At 48.2% G+C, this 23,407-nt stretch overlaps 1 protein-coding gene across 1 annotated transcript in view; it reads left to right on the top strand.

Annotated features, from left to right (window-relative positions):
• F5 (coagulation factor V) overlaps positions 1–23,407 on the top strand; it is a 1,375,529-nt gene that overhangs the window by 176,860 nt on the left and 1,175,262 nt on the right. Inside the window, exon 3 of the mRNA XM_069636481.1 lies at positions 17,503–17,625. Within this exon, the coding sequence (XP_069492582.1) occupies positions 17,503–17,625 (123 nt within the window). The remainder of the gene's footprint in view (positions 1–17,502; positions 17,626–23,407) is intronic.

The following is a 23,407-nucleotide window of genomic DNA, read 5'->3' as shown; positions in this document are numbered from 1 at the left end:
AAATGTAATGAAGGTCTTGTGATAAAGTCACATGGAATAAAACCTCATTTGGTGCTCAGAGGGACTCTGGGGAACAGTGATGCCCACCAACTGTGTGAAGAGCTACATGAAGTTGGTGTACAGGGGATTCCTTAGAGCCCCCACTTCTGAATCCTGGTGGACCCAGATGAAACTCCCTGAAAGGATATGTTCCAACTCACTCCCTAGTACCAACAACATAACAATAACTGGACAAGAGAAGTACACAAATCCTCCTGTCTCCTCATGGAAGGAGTCCAGGTAAAGCTGAGGCGAACCCCACCAACGTGTATTAAGGAGAGTATTTGTTTATTTATTTATTTATTTATTTATTTATTTTAAAAACTATTTTATTGATTTTATTCCAACAAACATCACAAACCAAACTTGCAGTACATATAGTAACATTTTGAATATACATCGCTTCATCATGTCCACTGCTTCTCCCGTCCCCCCCCCCTTCCAAGCCTACTCCCCTTCATGTTCTATTTGTGCACCTTGTAATAGGGATTCCTCTTCCATAGTTTCTGTTGGATCCCGATCTCTTGACCAGTCTCGCGTGAGCCCAAATAAATCAGCTATTAGTTGTTTCCAGGCTATCAGGGTCTCAGCCTCCTCCTCCCCCCAGAATTACTTGCTTCTTGCCATACTGTAGTTTCAGCCTCAGCCCATTTCTGTAGGTCTTTCCACCATACTTCTATCCGTGGTCTATGGCATGCCTTTCACCCCATAGCAATTCTCCTCTTTGCAAGTACGTACACTAGGTCTTTTAGTTTACTCACATGATTGAGTTTACGTGGTCTAGGAAACCCTCCTATCAGGCAGGCCCACACTGTGTCCACCACTATCTTAATCCCTTTGTCTGCCAGCCTATGTGCTACTTCACCCCAAAATCTCTCAATTACTGGACATGACCAGAACATGTGCACCATTCCGGCATTTTCTTCATCACATTTGGGGCATGATTGTCGTCCTGCGTTTTTGAATTTGGCTATCCTCTGGGGTGTCATATACGCCCTGTGAGTTATGTATAATTGTATCTGTTGTAGACTTGCATTTCTTGATACTTTTTTGTGTTACCCTTGAGCTCGTTCCCACATCCCATCACTCATTGGGGCACCCACTTCCTCTTCCCAGTCCCGTCGCAGCTGTACCACTTCCTTCTCCACTTTAGACATCATCAGCTCATACATTCTAGATATTTCATGTCCCCCTTCTGCTATATCATATATTGTGTCTATGGTGGCGTCCGGTTCTTCTTCTAGTACTACTTCGGATCATGTCTCCTTGATTCGCCGCACCACCCTATGGTATGTGATATACTGGGCCGTGTGTAACCCGGTTTCCTACCCCAACACCTCAAAATCCCTTATATTCCCCTCCTGCCATATGTCGCCCATTGTTGCTATCCCCACCGGTTGCCAGTGTTTCCTGATCATCATTCTTAGTTGCTTTTCTTTTCCCGCAAGCGCCACTAGTGGCACCTGTGGGGAACACAGGGATGGATTCTCCATTACCTGACAGGCCCTGCGCCACATCTCCCACCCAAGTATCATTATCTTTGGGCGCCCTTCCATATCCAATTTGGGCAGCCACATCATTTCCTTTATGAAGAATGGGGCACAGTCCAGTCGGAACAGCCTGGACTCGAGGTTAGCTCTTCAGAGAGTCATTTAGCTACATATTGCAGCTGGCTTGCTATGTAATAAATTTCATAGTTTGCCAGTTTTGTACCCCCTTTCTCGTGTGAGTTTTGTAGCTTCCAAAGGGCCACTCTGTTCCTCTTCCCATGCCAAAGGAATTCCCTGCATATGTCATATATCTTAGCAAAGAATCGCCTTGGTATCAGGTATGGGATGTTCCCAAAATAGTGCAAAAGTGTTGGTAGGACCACCATTTTCAGCATTACCCCTCGCCAAGGGGAGCTTCACCCAGAACTTCATGCTATTTTCGATTTTCTTGATCGCTTCCTCTGTATTATGCTGGTGTTCTTCTTCCACCGAATGGTATATATCTATCCCAAGATATCGAAACGTGCTAACCTCCCATGGTATCTGTAGTACCGGTAGCTGCTCTAACGGGATCCCTTTATACCTGCCCAGTGGAAATATACCGGATTTTTGGGGGTTCACGGCTATCCCAGACAGCCTTCCAATCATCACTTGCAGAACATACTGGAGGTTTTCTTCTGGGTAACGTAAATACAGCAACATATTGTCGGCGTACAAAGAAATTAAATGCGTTTCCCCTCCTATGGTGATGCCTATCATGTCATGCTGTTGCCTCAGGTATATCGCCAGGGGCTGCAGGGCTAAAATATACAGCATGGGAGACCACAGGCATCCCTGCCTAGTGCCTCTACTGAGTTGCCACCTCTTTGATATGACTGCTCCTATTTTAACTATGGCCAGTGGCGCGCTATATAACATTCTAGCCCATTTGAGATACCCAGGTCCTATCCATAGCCGGCTAGGGCCACAATCAGCCATGGCCATTTGACTGAGTCAAAGGCCTTTATTGCGTCTAGCGATACTATTGCCCTTTCACCTGCATCCTCATTTGCGTGCTCAATGACTCGATGGAGTCGCCTAAGATTGTTGGATATGTTCCTGTTTGGGACATAGCCAGTCTGGTCGAGGTGTATTAATTTACAAATAATCCTACTCATTCTGTTTGCCAAGACCGCTGTTAATATTTTGCTGTCCTGATTCAGCATTGATAGGGGTCTGTATGAGCCGCAATCATGGCCAGGCTTATTGGGTTTGGGAAGTGGTATGATAATCGCCTCTCTATGAGACTCTGGTAGCCTTCCTACTTCATATGCCTCATTCAGCATCTCTAAGAGCGGGTGAAGCACCTCATCCTTGTATGTTTTATAAAATTTGCTAGGGAGTCCATCAGTCCCCGGAGTCTTGCTGGTGGGCAGCTGCCTCACTACCTCTTCTAATTCCTCTAGAGTAATCGGAGCATCCAGCTCCTCTCACTCTTCTGCTAATCTGTGGCAGTCCTATGTCCTCCAGTGTTTCTTCTATTTCCTTGCAATCACTTTCCTCATCATCCCCGTACAGGAGTCGGTAATAATCTGCAAATTCCTGATTAATTCCTTTTTGGGTGTTCACTATGCGCTCATCATCCTTTGTTATCGTTCTGATTGTGGGTCTGGGGGTCTCGCTCTTATATAGCCATGCCAGGGCCCTCCCTGGTTTGTCCCCGCCTGCATGCTGTCTCTCTATTGCACAATCTCTCCCAGTGCCACGCACATTTATGAAGCAGCCTGAGTATTGCTTCATTATCTTCCTTGGTATTACCTCCCCTTCTTAGCGCTATTTCTAGCTCTGTCTCCATGTCTTCTAGTTCAACTAAGATCCCTCCTTGTAGTCCCTTGGACTTAGCTATAGCTATCCCCCTCATTACCACTTTAAAGGCCTCCCAGAGCATGCCCGCCGTCTCTACGCTGCCAGTATTGATCATAAAATAGCTTATTATTTCCTCTCTCATGTTCTCCCTAAAAATGGTATCTCTCAGCGCTCTGAGGCGCTATGTCGGTATCTTTGCTCTCGGGGTCGGTATTGCCACCCCAGGATTAGCGGCGAGTGGTCTGAGAGGACCCTCGCTCTATATTCCGTCTGCGTTATCTCTGTCATTAACTCCTATGTGGCGAACATGTAGTCCAGCCTGGTGTGTACATTTTGTGGAGCTGAATAGTGCGAATATTGTCTCTCCTGTGTGTGGTACGACCTCAATACATCCTCAAACCCGAAATCCATCAACATTGACTGCAACGCTCTGGCGGCTGGGGTGGGTCTATCTATTTTACCATCTGATCTATCTATCTTGGGATTTAATGCGCAATTAAAGTCTCCTCCCCAGATCACCGCCCCCCTTAAGCACACACTGAGTTTATTACATAGGGTTCTAAAATATGCCGCCGTGTTCGGGTTCGGGGCATACGTGTTTATAATGCTTATCTCCCTGTTTTCCACCAACTCTCTTATTATGACCATCCTCCCGTCTGCTTCGACTGTAGACTGTAATACCTGAAATGGGACATGTGGCGCTACTCAAGTAATCCCCCTCCTAGCATAGGCCGAATATGACGCACCTACGATGGTCCCCCTCAACTTTTTTCGGATCATCTCCATCTTTTCTTGTGTGAGGTGAGTATCCTGCAGCAGGGCTATATCTATTTTCTGTCTACGTAGATACATCATGAACTTATTCCTCTTTAGATAGCTATTGAGCCCTCTAACATTCCAAGTAATTACTCTAAGGTCCCCCATGATGTGTTAGGATCCTACTCCTCCCTCTGCAAGTGCAGTCCATATCTAAGTGTATTTTCATTTCGTGTAGGCTCGTTCCCCAACATAAACTTCCCCAAACTATAAACACCTCAAATTCCCCAACCTCCCTCCCTCCCACCTCCCTTCCCAGCCCCAACTCGCTTCCCCGTGTTAACCCCAGCCCCAACTACCTCCCCAACTGTTGCCCAGCTCCATCCCTGGATCTCAGGCACCCCCGCATCTAGCCCTTTTCTGACAATAGCCCGTACTCACGGCTCAGCAGGGAGTAGTCACCCTAATGGCGATCCTACTACTCTAACTCCTGGGGGTAGGTTGTCTGCAACTTGCTGCTCCTGTTTTGTGCTTCAAACTGAGCGCACTTAATGCTACCCAATGTACTTTTGCATTTTATATTCTAGTCCAACAAGTCCAAGTGTCCCATGTTACAATTTTCATTATTATCTTTTCTAGCCACGCCCCTGTTATCTGTACTACAGTCTCTTCCCCACCACCCCATCCCTGTCTCTTTATCATGCATAGTGTATCCCCATCACTTATCGTGATCCTCGCGATCTTGCTCCTCGTCTCGCTCCGGACAGCCCTGCGTATCCAGCCATGTCGCTGCATCCTTGCCTTTGCGTAAGACTTTAAGCTTTGCGGGGTACAAAAGCATGTATTTGATTCCAGCTGTGCGCAGTCTCCTCTTGATCGCCACATAGCTATAACTCTGTCTCTGCACCAGCATGGTGTAATCAGGGTATGCAATGATGGTTGCAGACGCCCTTTTTATCGTACCACCTTTGCGAAAGAACTCCACGATCTTCTCTCTGTCCTTGTAGTTCAGGATCTTTGCTATGATTGCCCGAGGGGGGGCTCCGGGTTGTGGTTTCCTCATCAGGGCCCTGTGTGCCTGTTCAACTGCAAATCCTTGTGAGAGCTTGCTGGCTCCTATTTCCTGTAGAATCATATTATCTACATAGTCTGTGGGGTCTTGGCCCTCCTCCCCCTCCGGCAGGCCGACCACACGTATGTTATTACGTTTTGCTCTCCCCTCGGCCTCCTCCGCACGGTTCTCCAGGTTGGCCACCTGTTGCTTCAGTATGTGGACTTCCTTGGCATTGTTTGTGCTGGTATCCATGTTGGTTTTCAGCACACTCTCTAGGCCACTCGTTCTTTCCGCCAGCCCTCTCACATCTTGTCGCAGCAGGTTGACCTCTATCCCTACTGCATCTATTCTAGTTTCCAGAGCGGTTCTTCGGTCTGCCATCGCTATTCCCCACGAGGTTTTCAACTCTGTGATGGCTGTTAGGATCAGGTGATCCTCTCTTGGCGAAGCTGCTTCTGTGGGCACGGCTGCCACACCCTGTGCTGGGGTGGTGGGGGTCTGTTGCAACTTGGCAAAAATGTCCATTGTGGGCTGCTTGCCCTTGGTCTTGCCTCCTCTCACCGACATTGTGCCGCCCCGTCTGTATATCGGGGTCCAACTCTTCTGCAGCGTGCGAGCCCTGCCCCCCCACTGCTCCTTCTGCATGGTTGCGGCCTAATGTAGCACTGCCTGGCCTGTATTTCACTTGCGCTCTGTCCGAGTCCGCTTTGTGGGGGCTGCAACTCTTGTTTTCTGAGGGTCTTGCTTATGGGGTCAATGTGCGCTCCGGCGCAACCCTATTACCATGGCGCAATTCTTTTCCAGCACTCCCTTGACTGTTCCTGTGCATGCCGCATGCATCATGTGGCACCGTGTATGATGTGCCGTGATCTGACTCTCGGCTTTACCTTCCCAGGCAGTGTGGCCTCATACTGTAGCAACTTTGCTTGGGGAAGTGCACCTTTGGGTCGTTCCAGTCTGACCGGATTACCAGTGTCCTCTTATGCACAATTTCGGTCGCGGGCCACTCTTGCCTGCCTCTCCCATGCAGTGTGTGTTGATTATCTCTGTGCCAGCCCCCAGGGGCTGATGTTGCCTGCCAGCCTTGGGTTATGCCAGGCAGTTCTTATTCCAGGCCCTGTGCCCCTCTTTTCAATGGTGCTCATGGGCACACAGGCTTCCGCTGCCGGCTGGGTCCTTTGGGAAGCTTCCCGTTGTTCTGCACTTCCCTGGAAGTTGGGCCCCTCGCATTTGCCGCTTGCTTTGGGCCCCCTCGTTTCTGTGAGTTCTCCTATTGTGGCTATATTGATTGCCCTGAAGTGCTTCCCATATGCGTTTCGCTTGCAGGCTGTGCCGGGGGAGCCCGTCTCATGCTGCAGGCATTATTGCTGCTCTTCATTTCCTTCGGTGCCACGGCGGCTCTCCGAGCTCCATATGCTTTTCCTAATGTGCGGCCGGGCTGGCACCCTCCTCTGCGGCCCCGCGCTGCAGCTCACCGCGAGGCCCTTTGGTCCGTGGGGAGCCGTTCCCCGTGCATTACAAATGTTTGTTCTTCTCCCACTTTGCCCGTCTGTTGTGGGTGGCGTCTTGGTGTCCGGTGGAGCGCGAGGCTTACTACATGCCTCTGTGTGCCCTCTGAATTTGCAGCCCCACCTCTTCCCAATGCGTCTCCCGGGGTCCCTGCTGATATTCCACCACAGCTTGCGCACGGTATGAACAGTGTTTACCCTTCACCGCAATCCGCTCCTCCTCCGGAGCTCCTGTAGGGCCCCCGTGATGGGTAGCCGAGCAAAAGCTCCTCAGCTGTTCAGACTGTTTGCGTGGGCTACCAGCCCCCTCTGCTTCCTTCGTCTTGCAGCGGGGCTGCTTTCCGTGCCGGGCATTTAGCGCAACAATGTATCTCACTATATATAATTTCCGTGCGCAATCCTCTCGGCCCCAGCTGTCCTGTGCCTCACCTTCCGCACACAGCATGCCCTCTGCCAGCAATCATCCGCTGTGGGTCTCTTAGGCTTATTTCAGTGTCCTTTGTTCTATCACGCTGGCCATTTTGGTTAGAGTGCCGCTCTGTAGTTACAAACTTGCTGTTGATTTCACCAATTCTTCTGAACTCATCAAGGTCTCAGCTCTTCCTCGAACGTGAACCACATCTTTACAAACAAAATGGTATATTCCTGAGCTCAATCATGTTCTTTTGACTTATTTCCACGCAAGATCATTTTGGATCATCAGAAGCAGCTTGGAAGACACGTCCATTTCCATGGCCCTTAAGCCACGCCCCCCAGAGTATTTTTTTATTTATTTGTTTAATTCGTGTTTGGTCTTTTATAAGGTGACAACCGTAAATTCAGGTGCTTTGTAGCACCCCAAGTGGGATGATGGGGAAAAGGTTAAGGGAGGGAAGAGAAGACAGAGATCTGAACATTGGAAGCCTTGCAACATGAAGTTTCAAATAAGTGCCAGGTAAAGGAGAAAGGTGCCAGTACATACAACTGTCAGGGGTTGAAGGCTCACAACTCGCAGTAGGACCCAGAATTAATAGAGCGGCCTAAGTCTCCTTAAAAAGGGTGACTTTCCTCCTGACAGTGCACTCCTCGTGACAATGTAAACTTACACAAGGACCAGGCAGCTTGGACTAAAATGCAGGAGGAAGTGTACAACCCCTGGTTCTCCCCCATGCTGTGTAAGAACCAACAAAGTTTATCAGTGCAGGATAAGACCAGCGTGCTTACCACAGAACAGAACCCCTCTCCTACCTGTATTGTTATTTATAAGGTTGATGAACCTATATGAGTGGATGTTCCTCCTTCACCAAGTTGAATGATGAGGTCCATAGACCAAAAAACCACCCGCCCAATGTTGCCTGCGGACGATTTGAGTGGACAGTTCGTAAGGGGCTTGACCCGGTGGCACAATGGCAAAACTAAAGCAGAAGGAAGGTGAAGGAATACCCAGGATGAACTTTGGTCACCAGGGACAGAATGTAAGTTCCACGATCTTGAGAGCAGAGATATAGTTCCATAGAAGGAAACACAAAGTTCCAATGACTATAGGGTAATCCAGTATCAAAGTATCCCAACGATGCTGAGCCAAAACCAAATCCAGAGCCAGATGCAGGGTCCAAGACCAGGAAGTTCACGGTAGTAACCAAAGCCAGTGGGAATTCCAAAGATCAGAAGCCAATGCACAAGAGCCAAGGTCGAAAAGGGAGTAAGTCAAAACATAGGAAAATACAAAGGCTACTCGCAAGGTAATAACTAGATTGGTGACACCTCTACCAAACCTGCAGGGGGGTCGCCAGTGGTCACAGTTGCAACTCCTGAGGTCTCCCTTGATACCCCTAGAAAAAAAAGTTATTTTTTCTTTTTCTTTTTTAACTTTTTATTTTATTTTAATGTAAGCTCCTGGGATGTGGCCAGTGTCATGTGGCTCTTTATTTTTGGAGTGTCTTACTTTTTATTTTAATTTTATTTGAATTGGCTGAATTCAATCAACCTTTAAAAAAAATGTATAAATAAAAACTAAACTCATCAAAATGAATGAATAAATAACTAATAGGAAGGCATCTGAATTACAAAGGGTTTTAAGAAGAAGTCGGTGCAGAGGGTCAGAGGTTCAAGTAGTGATTCACATGCAGACACGATCGTTCTCCCTGGAGGTTTTTGATCATTCTTATCGATTTTGGGTAGAATATAAAAGGCTGGTGTCCATGGATGAGTTTTATTCAGAAAATGCTGTTCGTCCTCGCAGATCCAACCTTGTTCAAAAGCGTGTTGTGTTAAGCTTTTGATTGCCTCTTGTAACTCTATAGTAGGATCATGAATTAGAGGTCTGTAGGCTCCTCGGTCGCGCAATAGTCGCAAGCATTCAGTGTCATAGTCGACGGTGTCCATAACGACTATGCCCCGCCTTTGTCGGATGGTTTTATCGTGATTGTTTTATCCATTTTTAGAGTTCTTGGTCCAGATTATCCTGGTAGAAGTTCTGTTTGGAGAAACCTGCCATGACTGTCCTAGTTAATATTCTTTCAAAAGCTTCAATCTTACACGGAATAGTGTACGGAGGTGGAAAGAAAGAGGAATTTTGTTTTAGACCCGTGGTGTTATCCCGTTTGGAGGGTTCCTCTTCACTGGGTGTCCCTCTGGTCGCTGGTAGATACGTCTCAAAAACGTACTCGAGGCGGATGTTTCTGAAGAACCTGCAAAGTTCTAATTCTGTTTCAAACGGTTGGGCTTTTTGAGCTGGCACAAAAGACAGGCCTTTGCCGAGGAGTCTCTATTCGGCTGTAGTGATCAAACATTTGGATAGGTTGAAGACTGGTATCCTGTCCTGACAAAGGCCGTGAGAAGCATTTGGCCCATGTAGCCCCTTTATACGGCCAAAACACCCTGGTGTAGACAAACTCTTTTCCAACCACAGTGTCACAAATGTTTTTTCACTGTATTGTATCGATATACATCCTGTATACTTGTTCCATTTGTTTATGTGATCTGACCCCTGGTGTTATGCATCAACAGTAGAAATCTGTATTCTGTTAACTGTATGTGCAAGAAATTCCACTTGCTTTTGTTGTATTGTGCAAATCTGTATTGCTTCACCCTATAACCCATGATGTTCAGCACTATACCTAAACCAATAATCAAGTAGATACTATAAAATACAAAAAACAGTATTCAAAACATTTAGGTGTGATACTCGATTTTTTGTGTTAATGGTGATTGAACAGTAAGGGGGCATGCGTGTCACATTTATCCGTTCACTTGTATTTTTGTTTACTAAATAATGAACATACAAGCCACTGATGGAGCGCTCGAAGGGAAACTAGCCCCAGTTCACATCTCACCCAAACATTTGGAGTGCACTGAGGGAGATGTAAAATTTGCTTCCAGTGCGACGCTTCCCATTTTTCAAATTGGAGGTTAATATTGCTGGGTAAGGTTTCCAACCCATATAGAAGGCTTGGAACTATTTTCATATTCCAAAAGAACCACACTGTTTTAATTGAAAATTTGAACAAGATGATTTTCGCCTGAGATATCGCTGTGGCTAGCTTCACTTCTATGCGTTCCAAATGAGACCTGGTATTAGGGTGGCCTTTAAAGGCCATACCAAAATGGATGTAATGTGGAGCTACAGTCAGAGGTGTGGTGTTAATCACTCAGTTAAAGGCAGCCTCCTGGGCTCTTTTTGTCTTTTTGGGGAATAGAACACTACTTGCGTTTTATCAGTGCTAATACGAAGTTCGTTTTGCGTAATGTAGGCATGAAAAGCAGAGAGCAGTTTTTGTGGACCTAATTGTGTTTTTGATATTAATACCAGGTCGTCAGCATACATTAATGCTTTTATCGGGTGATCATTAAGCTTAGGTGAGTCTGAGGTTATAGTCTCAAAGACATACCGAACGTCATGGACAAAACAGTTAAATATCGCAGATGCCAAAAGACAGCCTTGTTTCAGGCCTCGTGCTGTTGGAATGGATCTCGATAGCAGACCCTCAAGAGAAAGACTGACTTGTATCGAAGTATCAGAATGTAGAGCTTGGATAATGTCATAGAGAGTTGGAGGACAGTAGTCTCTGTCAGTTTGGCAAGAAGAAGTGTTCGTGAAATGGAATCAAACGCTGCATTGAGGTCAACAAAAGCAAAATAAATTGGCTGTTTTAGCCTCTGGCATTGGTGTTTTATAGCATTCAGACATAATAGATTGATTTTGGTACCTAGTCCTGCCACAAACCTTGTTTGATGCAGATCTCTAAAATGGAATTTGTGGGTCCATAGATTGAAATCTCTCAGAATAAGTTTGGGGAACATTTTTCCAGGTGCGTCCAAGAGAGCAATGGGATGATAATTACTGGGAAAACTGCGGTCTGCCTTTTTAAAAATTGGAATAATAATGTATGTTTGCCATGATAAGGGGACCTTTTTGTTGTTAAGATTTCTCAAAAAATCTTGTCTAGGATCGTTGCCCATATAATTGGGTGTGTTTTGAACATTAGATTATTAAGCCCATCTGGGCCGGCCGCTCGAGATGAGCTGGTCTGCAATATGAAATCATTAATTGTTTGCCATGTGAAGGCTACTTGCCAAGCCGCCGGTGAATGAAGGACATGAGACATTCTGGTATATTGGTCATCAGCATAGATGTCAGAGTAAAAGGAAACCCATTGATGCTCTTGCACCCCATTAATCTGTGCATCGGCTTGCATGTTGGCCGAATTATTTTTTAGTAATTGCCACAAACCTGCCGAGATTTTAATTTGCCATTGCTTGCACCATATGTTCGCTGTCTTCTTGGAACATAAGGGCTTTCCGACTCCTGATCCAGTTTTTGTACCGGCATTTGGTGGTTTTGAGTTCTTGCCAAAGTGTGAGAGAATTAGATTGCACGAGTTTGTTACGTAGCTGTCTATATTCAGAACGTTTCACGTTTCACGCGAAACACTGGGTCAAAAGTGTGTACATGGCAAATAACTTTGTTCTGCGGAATAACAATGTTGTTGGTAAACGCTGACAATAAATCTGGATATTCAATTGGGCAATGCCCTGTGATGTGATGGTCTATATCTTCCTGAAATGCAGCCAGATTGCGTGGATGCCAACGTATTCTCGTAACCAGAGCCTGATGACCTGTATTTGGTCTTTGAATTGGGAGATTCCAAAGGATGGATAATGATAAAAGTCTGTGATCGCTTTCTTCCTGATCGGAAATGAGTAGTGTTTGTATGCACTGTAATAGTGGTGCTTCTACATAGATGTAATCAATGGTACTTCTGCTCTGGTGCCTGTGCCAATTATGTTGAGGGGGAAGGTCACCAAGAACCGCCCCATTAACCATGTAAAAATTCCAGTCTTGCATGAAAGAGATCCATGTGAGCACCTCTTTGGTTGCTCGCTCTGTTTGCCAGCATTCAAGATCGAGGTCGACCATTATGATGGTATGTGTAATGGAAGCACATCTATGGATCTTATCAAGAAGACGAGCTAAGCTGTGGTAGAATGTAACATCGGGCATTGCAACTGGGTTGCGGTAAATATTCACTAGCGCAATTACGTTATGTAAGCATGATATTTTGACCAACTGAATATAAGCACTCTCACAGTCCCATGCGGATATCGTCAGACCTGAGGACGTGTTGACTGCTACCACCAAACCAGATGAGGGCCTGCCTCTGCCGAGAACGGCCGGCAAAAGAACAGCATCATAATTATCCCACAATGGCAGGAGAGATAGCCATGTCTCTTGCATAGCAATAATGTGAAAGAAGCCAGACATTTTTTTAAAAGATAATTGTAAGTGGGAATGGCCTCTGGTGTTCCAACAAGCAATATTCAACATGGCAAGGGGGTGCTGAGGTGATGGTTAATTATACATGCAGTCTGTAGAAGACAATGGACGCTCTGAGCCAGCCTGTGTACTCAAATAGATGTTGAATTTAGAAGAGATATATTGAGGTCTGGTGGCTATGCGATCAGGGTCCTGAGCAATTAAAACATCCATCTCGAACAAGCGCATTTTAGCTTGCCAGATGGTGTTCATGACCACACCTGATGTGATCCACAGCCTCACCACTGAGCACGATGACTCAGAGAGGAATTCAATTTGGTCAATGTCGCTTGACACCACATCTTCTAATGCTGCCACTTCACTAAAAATATTTAGGGCACTACACTTATTGAGATCATACGATGGAAACTGGCCATCTGTACACTTCATTATGAGAGTGTGGCATGGTGAATTCACAGAATGTGCGTGTCTGGATGAATTATTGTGCAAGAACTTATTAGATGAAGTTTCTGGTTGACAGTGATGTATGTTTACACCCTCCCCCTGTTTCATGGGACATTCTGTAGTCCACGCCGGGACAAACGTTGGCAAAAAAGACACAGGGGCAGGTTTCGCGGCACTAGCTGCTTGTTGGACCAAAGGTGTATGAGGAGGCATTTCAGTATGGGGGCCCAATTTCTGTACCTCAGGGTTGTCAAGTCGTGGTGCAAGATAAAGATCTACCATATGATGTAAATCTTGAATGGTGTTTTGGGTTTCAGCTTTGCCCATCAATGCTGACGGAGCATCTGGAATGGCAAAGGAGACTGCTTTCTTTCTTGGAGGAATTTGTTAAAACATCCTGCTTATCAGCCTTGTTCCCCTCCACAATAGAATGTATAAGATTGTTCAGTGGCAAATAAGGAATGGAGGATTTGGCCTTCTCCGATCGAGATGACTCCGCCATGGTCTGATCTTGTGAAAGCCCTTTCATGTCTTGCATGAAAGAGATCCATGTGAGCACCTCTTTGGTTGCTCGCTCTGTTTGCCAGCATTCAAGATTGAGGTCACCCATTATGATGGTAAGTGTAATGGAAGCGCATCTATGGATCTTATCAAGAAGGCGAGCTAAGCCGTGGTAGAATGTAACATCGGCCATTGCAACTGGGTTGCGGTAAATATTCACTAGCGCAATTAAATTATGTAAGCATGATATTTTGACCAACTGAATATAAGCACTCACAGTCCCATGCGGATATCGTCAGACCTGAGGACGTGTTGACTGCTACCACCAAACCAGATGAGGGCCTGCCTCTGCCGAGAACGGCCGGCAAAAGAACAGCATCATAATTATCCCACAATGGCAGGAGAGATAGCCATGTCTCTTGCATAGCAATAATGTGAAAGAAGCCAGACATTTTTTTGAAAGATAATTGTAAGTGGGAATGGCCTCTGGTGTTCCTACAAGCAATATTCAACACAGCAAGGGGATGCTGTGGTGATGGTTAATAATACATACAGTCTGTAGAAGACCATGGCTCTGAGCCAGCCTGTGTGCTCAAATAGATGTTGAATTTAGAAGAGATATATTGAGGTCTAGTGGCTATGCGATCAGGATCCTGAGCAATTAAAAAACCCATCTCGAACAAGCTCATTTTAGCTTGCCAGATGGTGTTCATGACCACACCTGATGTGATCCACAGCCTCACCACAGAGCACGATGACTCAGAGAGGAATTCAATTTGGTCAATGTCACTTAACACCACATCTTCTAATGCTGCCACTTCAATAAAAATATTTAGGACACTACGCCTATTGAGATCATACGATGGAAACTGGCTATCTCTACACTTCATTATGAAAGTGTGGCATGGTGAATTCACAGAATGTGCGTGTCTGGATGAATTATTGTGCAAGAACTTATTAGATGAAGTTTCCGGTTGACAGTGATGTATTGGCAAAAAAGACACAGGGGCAGGGTTCGCGGCACTAGCTGCTTGTTGGACCAAAGGTGTATGAGGAGGCATTTCAATATGGGGGCCCAATTTCTGTACCTCAGGGTTGTCAAGTCGTGATGCAAGATAAAGATCTACCATATGATGTAAATCTTTAATGGTGTTTTGGGTTTCAGCTTTGCCCATCAATGCTGACGGAGCATCTGGAACGGCAAAGGAGACTGCTTTCTTTCTTGGATGAATTTGTTAAAACATCCTGCTTATCAGCCTTGTTCCCCTCCACAATAGAATGTATAAGATTGTTCAGTGGCAAATAAGGAATGGGAGATTTGGCCTTCTCCGATCGAGGTGACACCGCCATGGTCTGATCTTGTGAAAGCCCTGTAATCGCTTGACCAGCTTTTGTTTTTTGGGGCTTAGATGATTGTTCAAGAGCTTGGAAAAAGGCATTCAACGTGCCTCTTAGAGGTTTGGTGGCAGCCATATATATTTTTTTTATATACATGTGCGCTGGCCTTTCGCTACGGACTTAACACATTGAGGCTTTTGTTTTTGGGCGCAAGTACCAGTTCTATTCTGCTGAAGCAAGGGGCTCACCCCCTCCAAAGAGGGCCCTATAGGCATCCTAGTGGCAGATGGTGATGGGGGAACCGAAATCCATGAGTGGTACTCCTTAGGGGGGGTGAACGGAACACACACCTTGAGAGGACCCTGCTAGAGGAGTCAGAGGATACGGCATAGTTACCTCTACATCAGTAGGAACTGTAATCGTCAGCTTAGAAGTTATAGGCACTTGAGACGTGTTAACATAGCAAAGGGATTGAGTACCTTTGAAGCATGTAACCAGCTCCTCAACCAGAGAGGTTTGTGTGCCGAGTTTGCGGTCTAAAGTTTCGTATAATTTCACAAAACTGACAAGTGTAGTGTTAATCGCCATTAGGGCTGGTTGAAGCATGGTCAGATAGTGTGGAATAGGGTCTCTGAGGGGAAAACGCCTTGGAGTTGGGTGTATTGAATAATCCACTAATGACTGAATTTGGGCCATGGATGCGTTCAAAGTGACAACATTAGAACTACATGAAAGGCCCTCCTCTATAGTTGAGATGGGTGATTCGCACTGGCTAGCATATATGGAGATGCCAGACAAATCATGCGTGAGCCTAGGAAACACAATTGGAGAAAGAGAGCAGAGTGGTGCTGCCTTAGAGACACTACCCTTTAGTGAAGCCAAAATCGTTTGTTCAGATAAGGCCTCGCACTGAACGCTCTTGTTGATCTAGATAAGTCATGGACTGAGGAAGGTTGACAGCCGCTTCAGGGCAAAGATCAGAAGCGTACGGAGGAGCACCCGGAATTGGAGAACGCATAGGCACCCTTAGCAGAGTAATTGTAAGAGCAGATTGAAACAATTGAGGAGTTGATGGTGGATTAACTACAGAATTGGCACCCGATATATGCCACAGCTTATTCAAAAGAGGGCCTGGCATATTCGATTTTAAGGAGTACATTGTAAAAACCATGACAAACCTGGTTGAAACTGTAGGGACAACTTCCCCCACTTGTAAAGCTGATACAGATAATATGAGATGGACCTGCTATCGCTCTAAACTGCAAAAGCGGAACCGCCAGTCACTGCCTCACTGCTTCGCGGCAAAGTGGCGAAGCAGTGCTTCTACTGTGCTTACACGAGTGCGCTCGCGCTGTGCGCGGGCGTGCACAATATATGGAAGCACAGCCTGGAAGGTAAGCAGTAACTGCAAAAAAAAACCACACAATCAGCTTCAGTACTGTGATTCCTGAACGTAGCAAACGTAGCAAATAGCTACTTAGACACAAGGAACTTGTGCACTTCTAAAGTCACTTTAGCACCAATGTCCACAAAGTTCACAAATTCAATAATCTGTGCAGCAGCCACAGACAAAGAGGAGGACTGGCAGGAGGACTCGCGGCGAAGTGGTACTTCTACGGTGCTTACACGAGTGCGTGCATGCTGTGCGCAGGCGTGCACAATATATGGAAGCACGGCCTGGAAGGAGGCGGGCCAAGCAGCAACTTAGCACCAATATCCACCAATCTCCACAAAGTTCACAAATTCAATAATCCGTGCAGCAGCCGCAGACAAACAGGAGGACTCGCAGCGAAGTGGTACTTCTACGGTGCTTACTTTCTTGTTCAGGCCTTTTAAAAAAACGGGGTTCCACAAGTGTTGCTAAATCAGAAAGAATAGGAATAACACATTATTTGTCTTTCTGGAATTCTATCCAATAATTGCTAGACTCATAAAGGTTTATTTCAGGCACACTTCAGGGGATGAGTCACTGATTTAGCCTGTTCTTAAACACCTCAACTCAGCCTTTCACCCTTCTGAGGTGGATAAATGAGCACCAACACAGGTTGGGTGATATTGTATGTTAATTTGATCTATGTAAAGCGCTTAAGCGTAAGTGCTATATAATAACATATCATTATCATTTGGCCTTGGATGTCTGCTTGCATTCACAGTAATTTGGTAATATGGTCCTATACACACTGATATTAACGATAAATATGGTGATCCATTCTTGTATGAAATGTATATAACATTATAGTGATATTGCAACCATATTTTTCGTAGTGTACTTAGGAACAATATGTGATGTCCCTTCCTGTTTTGTCAAGGGGTGAAAGGTCGTGTTCCATCGCTTTCCGTGATGTAACTTCGTGATGGGAGGGCCAAATGACATCACTTCCTGTGATGTCATCAGAGGTCAAAGGTCATGTGATGTCTCTTTTGCTACCCCTGGCATTTTGGTGAAATGACGTCCTTGCCTGCAGTTGAACTATTAGAGAATATGGACAGTTTGGTTTTCTCCCAGCATATAACAAGGGCGTGACATCATTCGAACGCATTCAGAAGTATCATAATTAATTCCGACAGCAAAGGTCTGTACAATGGAGCCAAGGACTTGGGGCCCCTAGGATGTATTGCACATTCTGTGTAGATGCAGGGCAGCCATATTTGTCCTCACATTCCCCATCCACTCATTTAAGAAGTACACTGTATTGCCACAACAGAGTCTACTGTATGGTCTTGTTGGAACAGGAAAATATGCTTGAATGAGATTTATCTTAATTTTTGTAGGTATTCTTGGACCGACCCTCCGTGCTGAAGTTGGGGACGTTTTGAAGGTTAATTTTAAAAATACGGCAAACAAGCCCCTCACCATTCATGCACAAGGTGTTTCATATAACAAGAGGTCAGAGGGTAAGTGCTTTTTTTCTGTATTAGCAAATGAAGTGATTGTTTTATATATGTATTTGGATATTTTGCCAATTGCAAACCTGTCACAAATAAAACATTATTTGAACATCGACGATCCAGCAAATATAATACACGATTGTGACTTTTGTTATATTGTGCGGACTACAAAACAAACTGTCTCTATATAAATGAGACAATGGGCCTCATTCCGAGTGTGGCGGTAAGGGATACCGGTCACCGTTAACGAGACCGGTGCCGGTAATCCCTTACCGCCACATTCTGACTTCCCTTTGCGCCCTCGTCCTTAACGCCTGCTTTTAGCAGGCGTTAGGAACGAGGGCGCAAAGGGGCTTTTAAGCCAATAACGGTGACCGTAAAGTACGGTCACCGTTATTTGCAATTTCCCCATTCCCATTGAGCCCTATGGGAAATTACCCCCCTGGTCAACTCGGAATAGGGCGGTAATTTCCCATTCCACCAGGACGGTGCCGGTACGGGTCCGGCGCCAACCAAGGCGCTAATAGCGCCATTGGTTAGCGCCAGGCTCGGAATGAGGCCCAATGAATTTGTGGATTTAGCGCAAATGGTAGGTGATGACTTAAGAGCATTGAAGGCTGCAGTAATAACAGCTAATAGTTTTCCTGGGAAAGCATGAACAGTACAAAATCACACCAGCTGTTATTTAATTGTCTGAGAAATGTGTTCCTTCTTCAATAGAGAGTATCTGTTCTAATTTACTGTCCGCTCGTGCTGCATGTTCAGAACAGCAAACATCGTTTGGTAAATGCTCTGCTTGCTCATTTCAAACCCCAAGAATGCTGCACCGCTGTTAGAAAATGCTGCTATCAGTCTTTTTGCAATTATCTAAATTGGCTGATGCCCCTTACATAGTTATAATGAAATTAATTTGCAAATGTGCTATTATAATTCTCCAGCATGTGGTCTGGCATGGATTTGCATGCTCATGAATATTCCCGGTCGTCAGGCGGGAAAGGTAGGGGATGGGCGGTGGCCATCGTGGATACGGACACGACCTTTGAAGAAGAGCTCATCGAAGTCGTGGAAGAGGCCAGCCCACCTTACATAGTTATAATGAAATTAATTTGTAAATGTGCTATTATAATTCTCCAGCATGTGGTCTGGCATGGATTTGCATGCTCATGAATATTCCCCGTCGTCAGGCCGGGAATCCTAGGTATAGAAAAAAATCAGTATCAGTTTCGTTTCTGATCTGTCTTTCTTAGTAGTAACCAATCACTGGTCTCTGGGTCATACTGCCCCCAGACAATGACTGCCCTCTCCCTAAGCCCCGCCTCTGGCAGCCATCCTCAGATTTTTACCGCACGTTCAAGTGTTGGGAGTCCTCGTGCTTAGCTCTTGAGCTTTTGCTGCGTTTCCGTGCTTTTTCAGGAGATTTTTCTCATTTTTCGGTTAAATAGATCCTCAAGCTCCACCGTTTTTACATCCGATCAACGGGGGTCCGTTTCAGAGTTTTCTACGCCCCTCAAGGGTGAAGATTACGTCGAGTTACGCTTTTGGAGGATTCCAGAAGTTCCGAGGCCTACCCCGGACATGGCCCAGGAGAAAGGAAGCTCGACGCCTGGGAAGCTGTTCAGGACCTGCCCTGGATGCCAGCTTCAGAATGTTTTCAAGGAGGATGAGCATTCGTTATGCCTCTACTGTCTCCATGAGGACAAGACGCACACGGAGAAGGACTGTGCATTTTGTGGGAACATGTCGGAGCGGACCATGAAGGATCGCCACCTCCGTTTCGCCAACTTACTGGAAGGGAAGAGCCCGTCAGACGAGAAGAAGAAAAAGAAGTCTGAGCGGTCTTCTAAGTCCTGTGAGGGCGCCCCGGCGACGGGGGCCCAACAAAAGGCCAAGCACCGCGAGTCCACGGGCACCGGGAGCGCCGAACGGTCGGGCTCCTTGGCTGCTAGGCAGGGTGCATCCTCCCCGGCGCCATCAACCACGAGCCAACGCTCTGGCTCGGGTAAGAGGAAGTCCGAGAACCTGGCAAAGCTTCTGGAGAGGCCCCGGTCGATCTCGAAGATTCCGGCAGAGGGGGAGCGAGGCTCGGACCCTCCCCCCAAGGTGAAGGCCCCAGGCGTACAGAAGGTGACGATGGCCTTAATTCACCCTGCTAAAACCTCGATTGAGGATGTCGCAGCGGCCCTGGCTTAGCCTGTGGAGGCTACACCAGTGGAGGCGACCTCAGGACCCAGAGTCTCCCTGCCACCGCGGAGGGAGTCGTCTTTCAGGCCCATTGAGAAGACCCCCTCATTGGAAAAGGTGGGGGATGGGCAGGTGGCCATCGTGGATACGGACACGACCTTTGAAGAAGAGCTCATCGAAGTCGTGGAAGAGGCCAGCCCATCGGGAGGGATCCCGACGAGGGCGACGACGAGAGCGACGGTGTCGCCGACGAGGTTCCTCTAGAGCCCTTGCGCCCGTCGTTTCCGGCACCGCAGGACACTTCTGCGGCCATTTTGTCAGCGATTCAGTCCTTATGCTCGGATATAAGGACAAGGTTGCCCCTCCCCCCGACGGAGGTACCTGAGCCAGACCCGACGGGGGAACCGGAGCCAGGACCTTCGGAAAGTCCACCGCATAAGAGGAGGAGGATGCATCCTACGCCACCTCTCCCACCTCTGCGGCCTGCTCTGCCTTCCCCCCAGTCTACTACCCACGATGATACAGGCACGGACACGGCTACGACAGGTACAGATGACGACGGAGGTGACGACGGGACGTGTCCCCCGTCGCCCCCTGCTCGGGCGTCCCCACTCGACGAGATTGGATCCTTCCATGCCATGATTTCCAGGGCATCCAAGCTCTTCCAGCTCTGCCCAGAAGAGAAGAAGAAGGAAGGGTTCCTTTACCAACAGCGCAAGGCTAAAAGGAAGACGGTCCTTGCCGTACCACTTCTTGATGACATCTGGGATGAGGGGCTCGCCCTCCTCAAGAACCCTGCCACGGCACCGGCAAAGAGGGACCGGTACGAGAAGAAGTACCGGGTCCCCGACGCTGCCCCCTTGTGCCTTTGGGCGCAACCTACCCCGGATTCAGTCGTCTCGGCGGCGGCAAAGAAGAAAGCTGGTGGGCATCGGCCTCGATATCAACTTCCCCGCCGGACAGCGAGGGCAGGAAGCTGGACACGATGGGACGACGGGTCATCTCCTCCGCAGCGACGACTATCAAGGCGGCCAACGCCCTGACTATCGTAGCCCGCTACGACAGGGAGTTGTGGTTCAAAATCACCCCTCTGTTGGACTTCCTTCCGGACGCCAAAAGGGCTGAGGCCCTTGAAATCCTACAGGAAGGTGAGATTGCTTCGGACCACGCCATCACGGTGGCAACGGACATCGCCGACACCGGTTTCCGTCAGTTGAGCAACAGTGTTTGCCTGAGACGACGAGGATGGCTCAAGGCGACGGATTTCCGCCAGGACGTACAAACCAAGGTTTTGGACATGCCCTTCGACGGGAACAACCTGTTCGGGAAGGCGGTTGATGAGTCCCTTCAGGCCATCAAGACAGACACAGAGAGTGCCCGGGCACTGGGAGTGCTCCAACAACGACAGCTGTCCTTTCGGAGCTCCGGAGGCAGACAAGGTGCCTCCAAGGGATCCGGCAGTGGCTACTCTACGTACCGCCAAGAGGCAAGATCTTCGTCCCAGGAAGCCTACAGGGGACGCGGCAAGTCAGGTGGTGCCCGTCGTCGTCGACAAGGAGGTCAAGGAGGCAAGGCGGCCTCCAAACAAGATTGAACCGACCGTGGGGTCGGGCCCCCGCCGAAGCACCCCGGTGGGAGGCCGGCTGGCGAGGTTCGTCAGCGTGTGGAAGTCCATCTCCACCGACCGTTGGGTGCTGGACGCCCTGGCCCAAGGGCACGCCCTCGAGTTTCAGAAGAAGTGCCCTCGCGTTCCACCCGTGGCCAGGAAGGAAAATCACATCCCTCAACTACTGTTGGAAGTAAGGGCGATGCTCAAGAAGGGTGCCATCGAACTCGTCCCAAAGAGGCTTCGGGGCTCTGGAGTTTACTCAAGGTACTGCCTGGTAAAACAGAAGACAGGAGGATGGCGCCCCATCCTGGACCTGCGACGACTGAACAAGTACATCAAGGCACAGAAGTTCCGGATGGTCACCCTCCAGCACGTGCTGGGACAGCTGGAGGAGGGCGATTTCCTGTCGTCGTTGGACTTGGAGGATGCGTACTTCCACATCCCCATTCTAAAAAGACACTGAAAGTTCCTCAGGTTCGTGGTCCAAGGGCGGCACTACCAGTTCAAGGCCCTCCCGTTCGGATTGAAGTCGGCACCCAGGTTGTTCACCAAGTGCCTCGCACCGGTGGCGGCGCGGCTGCGCCTAAAGGGGATCCACGTCTACCCCTACCTGGACGACTGGCTCATCCGGGCAAGGACAAGGGAGCTCGCCGTGGAGCACACTGCGAAGACCGTCCAGCTGCTCACGGACCTGGGATTCTCCATCAACTTTCCAAAATCCCACCTGGTTCCGTCGCAAGTCGCCCTGTTTCTGGGAGCCAAGCTCGACACAGTGGCGCGGCTGGCCTCGCCGTCGGAGGAAAGGACCAGGACCATTCTGGGCAAGGTGCAGCGGCTGCTGGCCACGGACATGGCCAGGGTAAGATCTGTCAAGTCCCTCCTCGGGATGATGTCCTCCTGCATTTATCTGGTGCGCCTTTGCAGGCTTTGGATGCGCCCCTTACAAGAGTTCCTCAACGCCCGCTGGGTCCAGTCGACAGGCAGCTTCGAGGACAGGATCCCTCTCAACGAGACGTTCAGTCAGGTGATCCGGTGGTGGGGTACCTGCTCTCATCTGTCGGCGGGCACGGACTTTCAGATCCCAGCTCAGCGTGACGACGGATGCCTCCCTGGAAGGTTGGGGAGCACACTCCGGAGATCTTCACGCGAGAGGCCTTTGGCTCCCAGAGGAGAAGTCACTCCACATTAACATCTTGGAGCTCTGCGCAGTGTTCTGGGCCCTCAGGTCTTTTCTTCCGTCCCTCAAGGGCAAGGTGGTGAGGATCTTCACCGACAACACCACCACGATGTTCTACATACGGAAGTAGGGCGGAACCAGATCCCGTGCCCTGTCCAAGGAAGCCCAGGATCTGTGGCATTGGGCCGTCGCCCAAGGGATGTTTTTGGTTCCTCTTCATCTGGCAGGAATAAAAAACACGATCGCCGACTCACTCAGCAGAGAGCTGCGCTTGTGACACGAGTGGGAACTACGCCAGGTTCAAGTGGATCGACTCTTCCGACGATGGGGCGAACCCCAGATTGATCTCTTCGCGACGGCGATGAATTCCAAGTGCCCGAGGTTCGCCAGCAGGTTCCCCCAGCCGAGGGGCATGGGCAATGCTTTCTCGTTCCCCTAGGATGGCCTATTTCTTTATGCGTTCCCTCCGCTGCCGTTGCTGCTCCAGCTCATCAACCAGCTCAAGAGGTCCCGGTGCAGGATGATCCTTGTCGCACCGGCGTGGCCGAGACAGATCTGGTTCCCGGACCTTCTGGACTTGTCAACGTCCACACCAGTCAAGCTGCCGACGGACGCAGATCTTCTCTCCAGAGAAGGAGGCGCCATTCTTCACCACAACCCGGAGTCGCTGAACTTGCAGGCCTGGCTCCTGCAGCACTAGAGTTTGGAGGGTACGACATCCTGGCCGACTGCAGAGAGGTTCTTGCTAAGGCCACGGCGTCCTCAACTCTCAAGTGCTACGGACATAAATGGAAGAGGTTCTCTGGTGCCGTGCACAGAAG

The sequence above is a fragment of the Ambystoma mexicanum genome, chromosome 7p, assembly GCF_040938575.1.
Source record: "Ambystoma mexicanum isolate Mex_15411 chromosome 7p, UKY_AmexF1_1, whole genome shotgun sequence".
In the NCBI taxonomy this organism is placed as follows: Eukaryota; Metazoa; Chordata; class Amphibia; order Caudata; family Ambystomatidae; genus Ambystoma; species Ambystoma mexicanum.
The sequence above is the reverse complement of the archived record's forward strand: the minus strand, read 5'-3'. Positions and strand labels throughout refer to the sequence as shown.